This window comes from Athene cunicularia (genome assembly GCF_003259725.1).
Source record: "Athene cunicularia isolate RWA chromosome 2 unlocalized genomic scaffold, athCun1 chr2_part1, whole genome shotgun sequence".
In the NCBI taxonomy this organism is placed as follows: Eukaryota; Metazoa; Chordata; class Aves; order Strigiformes; family Strigidae; genus Athene; species Athene cunicularia.
In genome coordinates this window covers 103,572,262-103,588,652 of record NW_020799095.1, presented here as the reverse complement: position 1 = coordinate 103,588,652, position 16,391 = coordinate 103,572,262, and the positions used below count along the sequence as shown (strand labels likewise).

The 16,391-nt window shown below is 39.2% G+C and overlaps 1 protein-coding gene across 1 annotated transcript in view; it reads left to right on the top strand.

Moving 5' to 3' along the window:
• TMEM241 (transmembrane protein 241) overlaps positions 1–16,391 on the top strand; it is a 64,766-nt gene that overhangs the window by 2,741 nt on the left and 45,634 nt on the right. Inside the window, exons 2-8 of the mRNA XM_026842210.1 lie at positions 2,241–2,287; positions 4,803–4,880; positions 7,847–7,903; positions 9,233–9,314; positions 13,131–13,208; positions 14,592–14,617; positions 16,030–16,081. Coding sequence (XP_026698011.1) covers positions 7,899–7,903; positions 9,233–9,314; positions 13,131–13,208; positions 14,592–14,617; positions 16,030–16,081 — 243 coding nt within the window. The 5' untranslated portion in view covers positions 2,241–2,287; positions 4,803–4,880; positions 7,847–7,898. The remainder of the gene's footprint in view (positions 1–2,240; positions 2,288–4,802; positions 4,881–7,846; positions 7,904–9,232; positions 9,315–13,130; positions 13,209–14,591; positions 14,618–16,029; positions 16,082–16,391) is intronic.

Here is a 16,391-nt window from a genome sequence, read left to right as displayed (position 1 = left end):
AAGGGGCGAGGTAAGTGCAGGGACCCAGCAGCAGCAGCAGCAGCAGCAGCAGGAGGAGAAGGGACGGTGTCCTCTGCTTGCCCTGCCCTGCTCAGGGAGAATTGGTGGGTCAGCCCCTCCCGGGGAGGGGGGGCTACCCCACGAGTGAAAAAAACACCCCGGCATTTCAGCCCGAAGGCCCACCGCCGTCCCTCCCAGTGTACCCTCGAAGCTGAGAATATTGCTGTCTTCTACCGGTCGAGTTTTTCTCAGCGTGTGGCACGTTTACCTGTCCACGACACATAAGTTTCACTGCTGGTGTATTTAGGAGAGTAAAAGGGTGACATCGTGTTATTCAAGTCAATTATATGTTATAGAGACAGAAATTGTGCTGCTTTGAAAGCATCAGTGATGCCGACTGTATTTTATTATTGGGTATCTTAACAACCACTGAATGCACAGTCATTCCCAAAAGAAGATCTGTTAACTGAAACAATAATACCAAGTGTCAAAGGGAATAATCTGAAATACTCAAAGTAGTATTACTGAAACAAATGTTAACTTTTATAGACCCTTTGACAGCTTAATTAACCTGCAAATTAAGGAGGTCTCTCCTTAAGTCTCTTTTCCACTGTGCAAGTTAATTGCCAGTTGGTATTGCTGAAAGGCCTCAGCAGGGTAAGTAGGCTGAAGATGGTCACGTTGTGAATAAAATTGTGTAATTTAAACATAGTTTGAAGTAGTTTGCTCACTCTGAGAGGAGGAAATAGAATAACCACTCCTTGCTGTCCTATTTATCAGAGAGTGTGTCTGTGTTTCTGGTGCAGATTTCTGAAAGAAAAGATGTTTTTGAAGCAACTGGGGTGTGTATTTCCAGAGGGACAGTTAGAGAAAAGCAGCATTTTGAGGTGAAAATGAAATCTCTTCTCAACATCGGCTACTGGTTTCTCTTCAAAAGTGTGCTTGCCGTTAAGGATGCCCAGAAGCAGACTGAAGTCCAGACGTGAAGCAAAGGTTGTAGGGAGAGATAGTACACTTGATTTGACAGACTGCCAGGAGCAGTGATTAGTTAAACAGAAAGGGGCTAGAAGAGCTGCTGGACTGCATTATGCAATGGAAAATGTACTTGGCTTAACTATACTTGAAAAGAAGTTGACATAGGGCCTCCATTTTCAAACCTGAATGCAGGTTTTAGTGTAATAAAGTTAAAACCAACCAGAATATAGACGTTTCAGCTGTTGCAGGTGGTTTGTAAATGCAAATAAGAGTACGGACATGTGCAGGTGTATTGTTCTGATTTAAAACCCATGTGGCAGTTCAGACAAGTGTGTGTAACAATGACTCGCTGTGAATCATCATGCCTTGTCTCTGTATATTGGTGCCAGGTTCTTAGTGATATCCCCCACACCTAAAAACTGCACCGTGCAAAGCGCTCAACACTATTTCCTCTCTGAAAGCTTTCAGCTTCTCCTTTTGCCATTGACAGCTCCTGCTGGCTCCTGGAAGGAATGGCAGATACCTTTCCTTTCCTCTGAGGAAGCTTCAGTCATTCTTCTCCTTTGTAGAAATAGTATTTATATACTTTATTATGGGAAGTTGTTAGATCCTGACATACACATTGAAAGGCATATGTATTTCTGCCTCATATTTGCATATATACATATACAGTGGGAAGAGACACTAACACCCATATGTTCAGACCCTGACAAAGCATAATAAAGCAAAGACACAGAGGCTTTGCTTTTTTTCTCCCCATACAGAACAACTCCAAAGGGCTTTATGGACTGCTTAATGTTTTACACAAAATGATGTGTGAACAGAATGTTAGGGCTGTAAGAGGAGTTAATCATCAGGAGACAATTACATTAAAATTATAGGTCTTGATTCTGCCAAAGGTTGCATCTGTGGTATAATATGATTTTAATTGACAAGTGCTTGTGTCTTTTTGTTCCTGTTAATCCTTTTCCTGTTCAGTGCAATGCATGGAGTGAGCTCAGAAAGTGAAAGAGCAGTTCAGAATGTAGCCTCCTCTCCATCGTTCAGTGTGTCCACTCATGTACTTTAGTGTCTGCTGCCTTCCACAGTGACTGGGACAGCATCCAGTAGTTCTGGCATGAGAAGTGAAATCACTGAAATCTTTTTCTGTCTTTTTGTTTTCCTTTATTTTGGTAGAAAGTTTTTGTGTTTTGTTGCTCTCGTGATTCTTAACGTTATAATGCCGTAGGTGTTTGATGTCCATTAATTTGGTATTTGTTTTCCAGTATGTCCTGTCTGTCCTGAAATTTACCTACCCTACCCTTTTTCAAGGGTAAGTACCATTTTAAGAATACAGTTGTTTGAAAAATTACTTGAATCAGTAAACGCCTTGCTCTTCCATGCTGAAGCTAACTTTAATACCTCGTCATTACTGACTTTTGCTGTCTATAGAACATACTTCATGAGGCCTTAGTAAAGCATTCATTAATGTGTCTTGATTCATATTTAACATTATGATAATGATGTAATTAAAATATATAAACTCCGTAATTTCTCATTTTCCTGAAAGTCATACACTTCAGCATAGAAAAGTAGTGAGTATAGTACAGCCTGTCTTCTTTGGAAATGACACTCATGGATAATGTGCAGTGGTGGTGTATTCTTTCTCTGATGAAAACCAACCTTAAACCCATCTTCAGGCATGCAGAAATACCATGCTGCTTATTTTCATGTTTAGTCTGTTGTAACTCTGCATCACAGGTCACTATCATGTTTTAATGATGTAATGAGAAATGTAATGTTTTGTCAAGTATCCATATATATATCATCAGTGCTGTTAACAATTTGTGAAATATTTAGTGAAAATTTGGCTTCTTAGAATGAAGACTTCCCCCATTTGTTCTTCTGAGATAATGGTAAAATCTGCAGACACTGGAGATTTTTAATTCCTTTACTGCTACTTAGCATGGCTTATATTTTTACCTGACTTGCAGCCCCAGGACTACAATCAACTCTAGGAATAACTGCCTTGGGCAGTCTCCATTTTCTTTGAGTGTACTGAGCTTTATTAAATATGCAACAAATACTTCCTTCAGATTTGACAGACATACGTGGACTGTCTCTTGGACAAGGCTTTTATCATGTGGGGAAAGGGTTTTGAGTAACGTATGTAAAATAAAAGTGTGGTAAATCAACAGTAAAAAAGTATATTTCAGTGGCAAGCAACTGCCTTATGGTATCTGTGTTACCACAGTTATTTCTTTTTTCTATTATTTGGAAATGCATCTCAGCATTTTAATATTTTTCCATAAGTTTTGGGTTTTAGAAATGACCTTTCCTTGAAAGTTATTAAATGGCTCAGATGCGTTTTCATTTAGAGCTATGACAGATGAGCGGTTCATGCTGTTATTGTTCATTGTCATTGGTTTTGTTGCCTCTATAGTCTAAGACTATATTGCATAGTGCTAAGCATCTGAAACTGTTACTAACTTCAACTTCTGTCCTAAAACTTGAGATGAGGAAATTCTTCACAATAAAGTTAATGGGAATTCATCACTGGCTTGGAATAGAGCATGGTCAAGCTTGCAGCAAACATCAGGGATACTTGGCTTTTAAGCTCTCATATGCTCCTCATCTAAAAAGGTGAAGTGAGCGTTGATAGTAGCATTGAATAGTCATCATACCTGTGTAGAGAATGAGCTTGCTCCTCTCTATCCATCTGTATGTGATACCGCATAGAGTGAATATTGTTTATATATGTATGTGTGAGAGAGATTTCAAATAATTGCTTAAATGCATTGCAATGAATGGGAATAATAAATGAAACCATGTCTATACCTGTCACAGATGCTAATGTGATTTAACCCTGTAATACAGTATCTCTGTCTTAACTGTGCTAGATGTTCAAGGATTTTCTCCCAAGAATCACGAAACACCTCTCTGAAAACCACTAGCTTAAGGAAGAAGGAAGCTAATAACTTTTAAAACCCAGTGTGCATCACTACTCATTTGTAAGGCCTCACATAGTATCTCCATAATAGAATAGGGAATGCCTTTATGGTAGGATAAGTCATTAGATAGGTAAGTCAACGCAGAATGTATGTAATTGTTATATACCTTTTCAGTGAGAAAACCGTGCTATTGTGGTTTATATACAAGGTTATCTGACTGTAAAGGTGTTTCCTCTAGAGGCTCTGAATCATGCTCATGCAGCATAATGATGTTATTGTTGATGACACTTCACTTGGCACTTGCTACACAAGGTGTGTGTGGGGTAAAGCAGTTTGAATTCAAGGGAGTTTGTAATCTAAGCCTAGCATGAATAACCCTGAGAAGTCATAGAGCTGATGTTTGAAGCTACTAGAACTACACTCATCTTCCTTGGGGCTTATTACTTCAGGTGAAGTGAGTCTTTGAATCCTGAAATCATGTTTATTTGTTCTAACAATAACAGTTTGTGTATGAAAAAATACTCATCTCTTGTCACAAACCTTGCCTCACTTGCATCTTCCGATCATTATGGCTGTAACATAACTATTATTATTGTAAACCTTAGGAAAAGATGATAAAATGGGGATTCAGTAACATGACTAAGGTAGTTGTGGTAGATTTACAAAACATTTAAAACGGGATGTGAAAGCACCAGAGTATTAGAAAATTTGGAGGAAATGATGGTCCACAAAAATAAAAGATTCGAAGAGGAATAGTGGCATCCTTGGTAACCTAGAGAAACAATAGTTAACTAGACTCATGCGTGTGCCATGAGAAATTCTGTGGGTTCTAAGGCCATACTCCACGTGATTAAAAAGGACAAACAATTCAGAGGTGCTGTTTTGTTTCTATTTCAGGTGGCAGACATTAGTGGGTGGACTTCTGCTTCATGTCTCCTGGAAGCTGGGCTGGGTGGAAATAAACTTGTGTTCAAGGTACTGTGGGGTTTTCAGTATCTGCTAAGTACTTATTTTCTGCAGCTGGGTTACAACATAGTTAAGTTGATTGTGGAAGTTTCTAATTTGCTGAAGTGTAAGCCACTGTGTGTCTGCGTGTGTGTCTGCGTGTGTGTGTTTTAGTCTAATGAATGTTCAATGACACACAGTTCAACTGATTACTGATATAAAGTGGATGCAGTTTAACGCTGGTAAGGCAATCAGAAAAGCATAGCCATTACTGAAAACTATAAGGATAATTTACCCAACCATCTGTCCACATCTCTTCCCTGGATTATTTTACAGTATTCTAAGAGAAATCTTGGTAATGTTAGTTAAGACCATTGACACAGCCTTTCCCAAAACCTCAGTGCAGTGAAGTCCACAAATGTGATCTGCCTTTTTCTCTGAGCCGTGTCCCATAAATGGGAATAATTCACCCTTGCCTAACTCTAGCATTTGTAACCGCACAGCAAAAGCAGCCATTGCAGTACAGGATTGATAAAATGATCAAACTCCAATTTAAAAGGTGCTTTGTAAACAAAGATTATCTGCTTGAACTGAGTGCAATGGCAACGCAGAAGAGTCATCCAGCATACTGTACTCTGCTCAGGTGGATCCATTCTGCAGTATGGCCTGTAGCATCATTTTCATTTTGCAAAATGGTGTAGTTTAGAAGAGGTATGCCCACAGCAATTGTTGAATCTCCACCTCTGGAGATACTTAGAACTTTACTGGACAGTGACCCGAGTAATGTGACTTGACACTGAAGCTTTAGGGGACTGAACTAGATGACTAACAGAGTTCCCTTCTAATGTAACTTTTTTTCAGTGATTCTGTATTAGCAAGTGAGAACTGATCAATTTTCCATTTGGGATTCAAACTGTCAACTTGTAAATCTGAATCTCCTCATTTGGAATGAAAGCCTGTGTGTATGTCAGAAGAACCAGGCTGTGTTCTGTTTTCATGTCTGTGACAGTGTCTACCTCTGCTGAAATTTAAGTGGATTTGTAAATGGAAGCACAATTTAACTTCCTATCTTTTATCTACAGTATAGATAAAATGAGGAGATTGGTGTAAAAGCTGTCAGTAATACTAGTAGAGGCAGGATTAGGGTCCAAACCTTTCTTTAGTGGCAGTTACTATGGATATATATGTTATTATCAAATGTATATTGTTTATGCAGATTCTGATTTCACAGAACCGTCTACAGGCACCAGTAATGTCCTTTTTAGTTCAGCTTTTCATCACTAGATGATTAGTTTTGCTTTAAATCATGAAATTAAGCAGATTGAATTGGGTTTTTTTCCAGCTTGGAAAAGATATTTTCAGTGTTTCAAAACTTGGAAGACATTAAAGAAAATACTGGACAAGAACCATTTGCTGCTGTTGGAGAAGATGTTTTTATCTAAGAAAAGTTTTCATGATAAATTAGTTCGTGGTTTTGATGATAGAGACTTCAGGCCACTAGATGTCAGCACACTATCAGAAAAGTGATTAAAATACATCTTGAGAAACTTCATTAGTTTAGCTAATACAGAGTACCTGTTCTAGAACAGACTGAATGAAATGACCAGAATTATTTGAGGTGTCTTAGCTATAATTCCTCCAACTACTTAAGCATGAGTTTAAACCTATCTTTCTTCAGAAGAATTAGGCACATGCTTCAATGCTTTGCTGAACTGGGCTTGTAGGATATATTTTCTGTATTGAAAAAACAAACCAAAACCATCCTCCCCACCCAAACAAAAAACTCTGCAACAAACAAATATAATGTCTTAAAGCTTCTGTCTGCCACTTCCTCTCAAGCTCCTTACCCCTCCAGAGGTGATTTTTCTTAGTACTACCACTGGGACAAGGACATTTCCACTCCTTCCCTTACAGAATATTGGTCTCTGAATCTGTTGGTTTGGGGGTGTTTTCTGTATGTGTAGGATGCTTAAGAATACCATATCAAGTCCCCAGTCTTGTCATGCTTCAAATAATAAACTGCCACCCATTCACTTGTTTATTTCCACAAAGTCTCAGTATTTCTCTCATGTGAACTGATCTCGTATGCTTTCTGAGCCAGTTCAGGTTATCCCAAAGTGTCTCAGCAGAACTATTTTATTGCATAAGAGATCACCCTTTGTTTAAAGTCTGGAATACTAGCTGCACAATAAAGACCAAATGGAAACATCTTACTTAGAGTAATTTCTCTTAGGTTTTGTGGATATCCTGTTTTCATCTGCTTCCCCCTAGTACTCCCAGCTGTAAGAGACTCTGTCACCATCATTGTTGCTTCTAAAGGGTGGTGACTGTCTGCAAAACTTGTATCCAAAACCAGGGCGCTGTGAAGCATAGAGGAGTGTGTATAGGCAGTGCAATCTGTCGCCCAGTTTCTGCCTAACCCTTATAGGCACAGAAGTCCTATGTGGTCTGATTGGCATTTCTTGTAATGCTGAATTTGTCCCACAGCTAAGCAGCAGCTCAGAGCCTTGGTTAAACCAAAGCTCCAAAGTGTGGTTTAGGGGAAACTACTCATTGACTTTAGCGGGCTTTGGATCTAGCTCTATAACCACAAGCTTATCAGTTCCTGTTTTGCATGTATATCACTGCTTTCCTGTTTTGCATGTACATCACTGTATTGCCAACATAAGCTACTAATTGGTTTACATACAAGACAGATTGTTGGTGGTGATACATTACATCAAACATCCATGCATTCTTTTTCAGTCCTGAAATTCCCACTTGGCAACATAAAATTCTACCCTAACATCATGGAAAAAGCATCTGAAGTCCTTTTCCATTGCACGTCACAGTATTGCATTGGACATGAAGATATATTTGGGATTCCTAGAATTTAGTGGTGGGGAACATGAAAGAGTGTTATGTTCTAAACGAAAATTAAGTTTTCATTGTGTGTTCCTTTCATCTTCCTAGTCCTCCTTTCTTTTCTTCCCTCCCCTTTCTTCTTTTTGTTGCAGTTCCAACAGGGTGGGGATATTTTTGGTGGTGTCTGATGTGAACTTGTTGATAATGAGGTATGACAGTTTTAAATCGTGGTCTTGGTGAAATTCCAGTTGAAGTCAATAACCTTAAAAGGAACAGTGTTTTTATAAAAAAAATATGGCGACTACCCCAAAAAACAGAGCAAATATTTATGCCAGTCAAAGGATCTAAAGATTACTCTGTTTTTGTTACCCTGGGCTTCTGATCAAGTACCTTAGAAAAATATGTATTAAAAAAAAGAGGAAATGTGTTGTTTAGGTTTTTTTCCTTGTCTGTGTTTACATGAATCTTTGGGTGTGTTTTATCTTCATTCAGACTGCTCTGATTTCATCATTTGGTGGTCTGTTTTGCTTATGTTCCATGACGTGTGGTAGTGTAGCAGTACCTATAATTATGTGTTAAGCCTTACATGCTACTTGGAAGTGTAATCCAAAATAAGGAACTACAAGCAGTTTGGCTGTGTTTTGAGAACCAGCATTATTCACTAACATTTTCTTGACTTTAATTCAAAGCTTGGGAAGAATGGGGGTGGCAGTATCTTCAGTCTTGGGAAGTCTTTGGGTCAAGCCTTTAGATCTCTGCTACTGCTATCCTCCCTTGCTCAAAATCTTAAATTATTCTCTGTGAAATTTACCACCTACCTGATCCCTTCTTCCCTTTAAGTACTGAGATCAAAAAAAGGAAAAATGCAGATTCTGAAGCCCTTTCTCAGACCTGAAACCTGACCCTACTGCAGTAACCATGGCTAAAAAAAATATCAGATCAATCTGTGATGACTTCATTCCTCCATTAGTTGTCAAACTGCCTCTAGGAGTTAGGCTTAGTCAAAGGAGTATCATTAGGAAATCTTAGAGACAGGCTCCCACAGAGACAATCTGATCTTTAGGAACAATCTCTTTGTAAATCTGGCTGAGAAGTGAACGTGTGGGTGGGCAAGTGTGTTTGTACATAGTGAAAATGTGTGCTGTCTGTGCAAGTACTCTATTTTATGCCTTTGTCGGTTTTTCTTCTTTTTACAGCACATCCAGGAAATTAGTTGAAATTTCTCTCCCGTAAAACCAATAGGAGTAATTGCTATGAAACGAATGATTTTGCAGGGACTGGAGCCAGAGAAAGAGTAAAAGAAATTAAAATATATCTGCAGATAGTTCCTCGCTGGGATTAGATGAAATGATTCATTTCTGTCTCAGATTTCTTTACTACTTGGGAGAAATACTGAACAATCAGACAAGGAATTTAATATGCACACCTTTGAAATATATGTACATGTATATGTATTATTGTATTCCTTGCAAGCAACTGTTGCTGACTGTATGTAAACAGAATGTGGTGAAGTAATGGGATTTTAATTGTTTTTACAGGTCTGAAATCCTGTCATGGCTTCCTGCTTCAGTACTGTTTGTTGGCATTATTTATGCTGGCTCTAGGGCCCTGTCTAGATTGGTAAGAAATGCACAAGTAGAAGTCAGTTCTTTATTACCTCTTCTTTATTAGCAAAGAACATTCCCTTCATACAAGGTATTTAATGCTGTTCCTGGGTTGGGAAAGAAGAGAGGAGGGATTTAAATAACACATACATTGTTAATGGTGCTAGAGCAGCAGTCCAATCCTACAAAGTGTAGAGCAGTATTAAAAACCACTTCTGTGACAGTGCAAAGCACTCAGCATCTCTCTAGAGGTCTCTGTGTTTTGCAGAACTCGGAGGTCTGAATTGTGCAAGGAGGGAAGAAGCTGAAGAAGTTACTAGCTGTAACTTTGCAAAGGGGGCTGTGGGTTCTGTGGGAAATTCTTCCAGGAATAGGATGAAGACCATTTCAGTGAGAGGCTTTTGATGCTTTACAGGTTTTGAAAAAATAAATTGAAAGTTGGAAAGAGATTATGGGAAGGGTTAGATTAATCAGTTTTATGATTCATTTCACAGAATCATATAGGTTGGAAAAAGACCTTGAACATCATCTAGTCCAACCATTAACCTAACACTGACAGTTCCCAACTACACCATATCCCTCAGTGATATGTTGATCTGACTCTTGAACAACTCCAGGGATGGGGACTCCACCATCTCCCTGGGCAGCCCATTCCAACACCTAACAACCTCTTCTGTAAAGAAATGCTTCCAAACATCCAGTCTAAACCTTCCCTGGTACAGTTTGAGGCCATTCTCTCTTGTCCTATCGCTTGTTACTTGGTTAAAGAGACTCATCCCCAGCTCTCTGCACCCTCCTCTCAGGTAGCTGTAGAGGGTGATGAGGTCTCCCCTCAGCCTCCTCTTCTCCAGACTAAACACCCCCAGTTCCCTCAGCTGCTCCTTGTCTGACCTGACCTGTTCTCCAGACCTTTCACCACCTTCGTTGCCCTTCTCTGGACACGCTCGAGTCATTCAATGTCCTTTTTGTAGTGAGGGGCCCAAAACTGAACACAGGAATCGAGGGGCGGCCTCACCAGTGCCGAGTACAGGGGTCAGATCCCTTCCCTGTCCCTGCTGGCCACGCTATTGCTGACAAGCCAGGATGCCACTGGCCTTCTTGGCCACCTGGGCACACTGCTGGCTCACAATCACACTATTTGAATCACAATAACCTACCAAATGTTTAGAGAATATCAAATTTGCTTTCATTAAGTTGAATGCTTTATACTAAAATGATACAGTCTTTCTTTAAAAAAAAAAAAGTGGTGACATGAATTTTTTAAAAACAGCAGTATCATTTTGCAAGGCCAGATTTTGCACTAGTTCTTTTCTGCTTTCTGTCAATGCATCCTAATCTAATTCCAAAGCCAGCTCCTAAACCCCAAGAAGGATCAAAAGGGATTTTTTTCACAAGATACTGCTTGTAGTGGTCCCTTGAACATCCCAGTGGATAGGTAGGGCAGAAAAGGACGGGAGATCTGTCCTCACAGACAAGGCTGGGAGCTTGACCTCAGACTTAGGTGACCTTTGGAAAGCACAGGCATGTGCTCAGAAGCCCCGTGCCTCCAGATTAGCTCTGTTTTGGGGTGATTGCATTTACTTCCTTTAGAGTCCTTGTCAAAGCAAGTTCTGTTGGGCCTCCCTGGTGTAAACTGAGTAAAGATCCCTCAGGAGAGCACTGTCTTAAAACAGCAATAAAACCTTGGCAGCAGCATCTTTGCTGCCTGCTCACCTGGGAGGTGGAGGAGGTATGAATCACATCCTCTCTGCTATTTATTCTTACTTCCTAGTTATCCTGTAAGTTACCTTGTTTCCCTTCTGTCCCCTTTCTGGTCATTCAAGAGCGAGTGGCAGAGGGCCTGTGAATGGTTTTGATTTGTATCTCAAACCTTTCCTAAGTAGCATCTTCCATTTCCGAATGGCTTTTTGTTGTACATGAATGGGGATTTAGAGGCCTAATTCTGTGGCCAGTTTAGGAGGAAAGACAAAAGGACAAATAGTCTTAGGCCATAGTTACTGTATAATGCCTTGTACTGGGGCTAAATTCAATTCTACATAGAAGCTTTACTTACGATAACTTTGTGCACAACAATTTTATGGCATGATGAGAAGGAAAATGGACTTTCCCAAACTTGTACCTGAATTGCCTCACCTCAGCAGTGTATTTTAATTAAGTGGGTATATTTCTGAAGCAGAAATTACGTGCACTTTTTTGATCAAAGCCAGGGAGACCAACTTTCAAATGCTCCTGTATACTGGCAGGGCTACAGTCTTAATCTCTGTTTGTGCCTCTCCCTAGAGGTGTTGTCAGTCTCCTGTGCCCAGGAGTTTGGGGCTGGTGTTGGAGGAGGGCTGCTTAGCATTAACAAAAGTATGCAAAGTGGAGAGGGGAGATTTGTACAGTCTATTCACCCAGCCTGCCCAACTAGTAAACCTTTCTTTTTGTAAGCATTAAGTCCACTCACAAATTTAAGAAACACATCAAAGACAGAAGACATATGGAGAAGGTTAACTGGGCTAGGCAAACTGGAGCCATTGTTGGCTCCAAAATGCATTTGGAAGAGCCAAAAGCAGGGGGGGAGGAAAGATGAACCAAATAAATTGGCTTCACAAAAGGAATGTAAATTCTGCTGACAACTTTACTTGTGTATGGTTATTTCTTGTATTTCCTATTATTGTGTCAGGCTCAGGATGCTTATGTTAGATACCTCTGGTTTTATGTTCTCAGTTGTTCTGCAGCAGGGTTGAGAATTCGTTTTCAGAATTGGTGAAGCTGGGCCTGACAACTTCATGCTGGTTGTGTTTGTGTGATTTTTCATTCCTTGCTAATTTAGAGGTGTTAAAAGTTATCTTGGTGTAACTGCTGTGTTTATGGATCCACCCAAGTTGTCATTATAACTTAAAATGTTTAATAAGCGATGCTTATCCAGCTTTATGGGAATGAAAAGAAAAAATCAGAAAATACAGATTTCTGAATACAAATTCAAATTTATTGAGATATTTGCTGCTTATATCACCTAATACTTAAAAGGCATGGACATCACTGAGAAATTAACTCATTCTCTACTAGTGTAATTTAAATACTGTACAGAGGTGGGGAAATACTGCTTCCTAAAACTGTCTTAGTGTTTAGATTATCTTAATCAGGACAGAGAATTGCTTCTGTTTCAACTGTGTGAGAGACTGTGGATCTGATTTGGAGGAAGTATTATGAACCACTAATTCTGGTTGGGTTTGCCTGGGGCAATGGGTGTTTGATTCATTATTGTTATCATTGGGGTTTGTTTCTTAATGATTTCATGTTGGGATGGTGTCCAGTTACCTCACTAGGTATAATTTCAACATCACTTATGTATGAACTATTACATTTCTACCCTAATTTTGGGCAGTTCTTCCTAGCAGTAACTGAAAGCAATCACCTAAAATCATCTCACCCATAATTCTGTTGCTAGGAGTCAGACTGTATTCTTAGTACCAGTAGACAGAGATGGAAAAACTAATGCGAACTGTTTACCGTGGAGGCTGCAGATACTTGAATAGAGATGCAAAACTAGAGGCAGAAACCTGAAGCAAATTTCACCAAGGTAGCTGTGTACAAACAAACCAACCAAGCATTTGAAAGTGGAAGAAGCAGCAAGCAGGGTCTGTGTTTAAAGATTCCTGTGCCATGTAATAGTGATTGGAATAGTTCTAAGTCTCTTTTAAGAAATGTGGCATAGGTTTACAGTTTAAAAAACAAAGCAAACCCACAAACTTGTGGGACAGCTATCCCTAGGAGGAATGCCCCTTCCTATGTGTGTGACTGACTGTTCTGGGTTGATCTGGGTGTTTTTGTTCTCTCCCAATGGCAGCCAATCCCAGTGTTCCTCACCGTGCACAACGCAGCAGAAGTTATAACCTGTGGGTTCCAGAAGTTTGTGCAGAAAGAGGTAATTGATATATTAATTGAAACATTCAAGGTACCTCCTGTGATATAATTGCCCTATAACAAGACACCTAATTTCTTTTAATATGGCCATATGCTTTTCTAGTCTTGCTGTGAAAGCTAGTCATTAAGACCCAGAGAGAGCTTTGCTACTGACAAGTATCTATATTGATGTTTTCTTTTCCCCTTTAGTTGATGAAACACTGCAAATGTGTCTCGACAATTTGATCTGAATTTGTAAGACTAGCTTGGTTGTGCTTGGTTTTTCATTTTGGAAATTAATATTGCCTCTTTCATGCCCTATGTAAGAATCTCACTGTTTGAGCTGAGAGGAAGGAGTACTGGGTCCTTAGATCTAACCAGTATAATATACCTAGTATTTGATGTATTGTATGGTTGTATATAGATCGCATCTCCACATGAAATACAGGAAAACAGTGAACTTTTGGATTTGCTTTGAATGCTTGAGAATCTGTCCCAAGATAAGTCAGGAGAGTAATTCCTGCTATCCTTAGTAAGAGCTGGCTTTGTTTCTCACAAACTGCATTGGGGATCCTTCTTTTTAGGCTATGAAATGCTTTTCTAATTGACCAGAGAGCTGCTGTGTGAGGTAACACTGGGAAATCATTCATCACAAAGTCATTTCTACAGTGGCCCCTGGCTTGCTGTGGAAGGGATCTTCCATTCATTACCTCTGTTGTGTATATAAAAGACTAATAAATGGCCCATGCTTGCTACTAACAAACTGAAGAGGTCACTAAGGTTATGCCTAAGGGACATAGCAGTGTGTACCATGGCATGTCCCTGTGGTTTTGTCCTCTGATTGGTGTCCCTGTCAAAGTGTTTCATATTTTCCTTCTAACTCACATGTTCATGTCTCTTCTCTTGGAAAACAAAAGCACTCTTGACAAGGAGAATGCAAACACAGGCCCTGCTGGGAAGCTTCTGGAGAGTAATTTTGGACCAGAGGGCTGGGAAACTCTCATGAGTTTAGACCAAGACTGATTTGTCTGGGGTAATACCTAATTAATTAAGAGTACTCAGTATTTGAGGTCATGCAATACATAGTTTTGGTATAGTTCAAGTGAGGTTTGAGGACCAGGTATAAAGTTCATGTCTGGTTTTAGGTTTACCTGCTGGTAAATAATCTGAAAATATAAATCAAGTTAAAATAGGCTAATCTGTAGACATGGTTCTTTTTTCAAATGAAATTTGCGAAGCAGTACTCAAACATAATAGGCTGTTGAATGTTGCTCACTGTATTTTTAATGTGTTCAGTGCAGTCAAATCTGCTATCATCACTTCTCTGTTTTTGGAAGGAGAAAACACTATTTCACCATTTTTATTTTTAAATTTTTAAATTTTAATCATACTTTCTTTTTTACAGCAGACCTCTCATCTGAAAGTCTGTAGGTAAGCTTTTGATACTGCTCAGATTCAGATTCAGACTTGTTTTGGCTTCAGCTTCTGTATTTGCTTCAGATAATGGCACACCAAAACAATGAAGAATTTAAGGCACGTTCCCGTGGGCGGTGAGCCTAAATTGCAACATAGGAGTAATTAAGTATTTTTAAAATGTTGGGGTTTTTTTAACAATAGCTTAATTAGATACTTTTTTTTTTCTCCTTATAAAAATAGAAAAGCCAGAAGGCCAGTCTCCTGAATAACAGAGCAGTGCTTGTAGGTGTGTTATTGGAAAGGAGATAGTCAGGTCTGAAGTTCCAGTGGGTAATCTTAAACAGTAAGAGAAAGATTATTAATGTGATAGAAAATAGCTAAAAATGCCTTTCCTAAGAAATTAAAGGGGAGTGATACCCAGTTCTGTGAGAATATTAAGCTACACAAACTACTGACCGTTGCTGGCCCTAGTTGTTTAGGCTTCAGAAAGGAGATAGAAAGGGACAAAACAGAAATCAGCCAGTCATGTATTAAAAGTTTAATTCTTCCCCACCCATCCCTTTGAAGAATGCATATTTGCTGTCCTCCACATTTAATCTTTTAGCTGTACATAGAGTGGATAATGTTGGGTTATTATTTAGTGTACTTAGAGGGACCATCTTCCTAATTGCTTCCTGTTGTTTCCATTATTTGACTTACTGGGTCCTTGTTTTCACCACTGGATTATTGTCAAGGATACGGGAGTTTTTATCATTGTTATTCTGTCTTTTCCTATGCCCCTAAAGAGAAGGAAAATAAGGTTTTGGTTTTTTTTCTGCAAAAGCAAATGTTTGTTATTATAGTTCATAGAAATTCCACATCAGTGTATTCAGTGTAGCCTGTCGAAATACCGACTCAGCCACAGGTTAAGAATTTATTTGGTCCAAGTCAGTGGACTAGGGAAGGACTTGTGCTGTCCTTAAGCCATTTCTAGTGTAATAATGCTCCCACTTTGCTCTGTGTTCACCGTAACTTTTAATGGAGTCACATCTGCTGGAATTGTTGTTATATGTCATTCACCTTAATGAAGGAACTTGTTGATAACCATTCACAGTCAGAAATTGGTTAATTCTAGCTTTCTGAAGTAGGCTAGGGAAGCCAGATGGCAAGTGAAGAATAACATTTCCTACCAAAAAACTTGTTTTCATCACTGCTGAGATGTTTTGTGCTGCTTCTGTTCTCATTCAACTTTGCTGTGTATGAGTTATGAAGAATGCATGATGAGAAACTCATTTTGGTGGGACAAATTACTTTTAAAATATGGAATAAAAATTAAATAAATGAAATATCAGTATATGATTGAGTGGAATTGCCTAATACTTTGCTAAGAGTACAAATCCAAGTTACAAGCTTTTGGTCTTGTTTGGTTTTTTTCCCCTTCTCCACAGTGTGCTGTTCCTCCTGGTAGCAGCAGTGTGCCTTCCATTATGTGACACACAGGTGAGCTCTACTTTGCGAAGCAGCCTGAGTTAGACCTTAATGTTTGACATCTTGTTAACATATGAGGGATGCAGCTTTTACATGTAAGCTAGGGTGGGATTCCTGTGAAGGAATTATAAATGTTGCCTGTTGCTGGTTTTAATGTGTTTTTGTTATGGTAAAACCTCTGAATAATGCAGGCATACATCTCTCAGTGAAGGTGATGGCTTGGGGAAACCATGGTTTAACTTCTTATAGGGCTTAGAACAAATAATTTAGGTTTGAATTAATAGCATGTACTTTCAGGAGATTCCTAAATTAGCTTTGTATT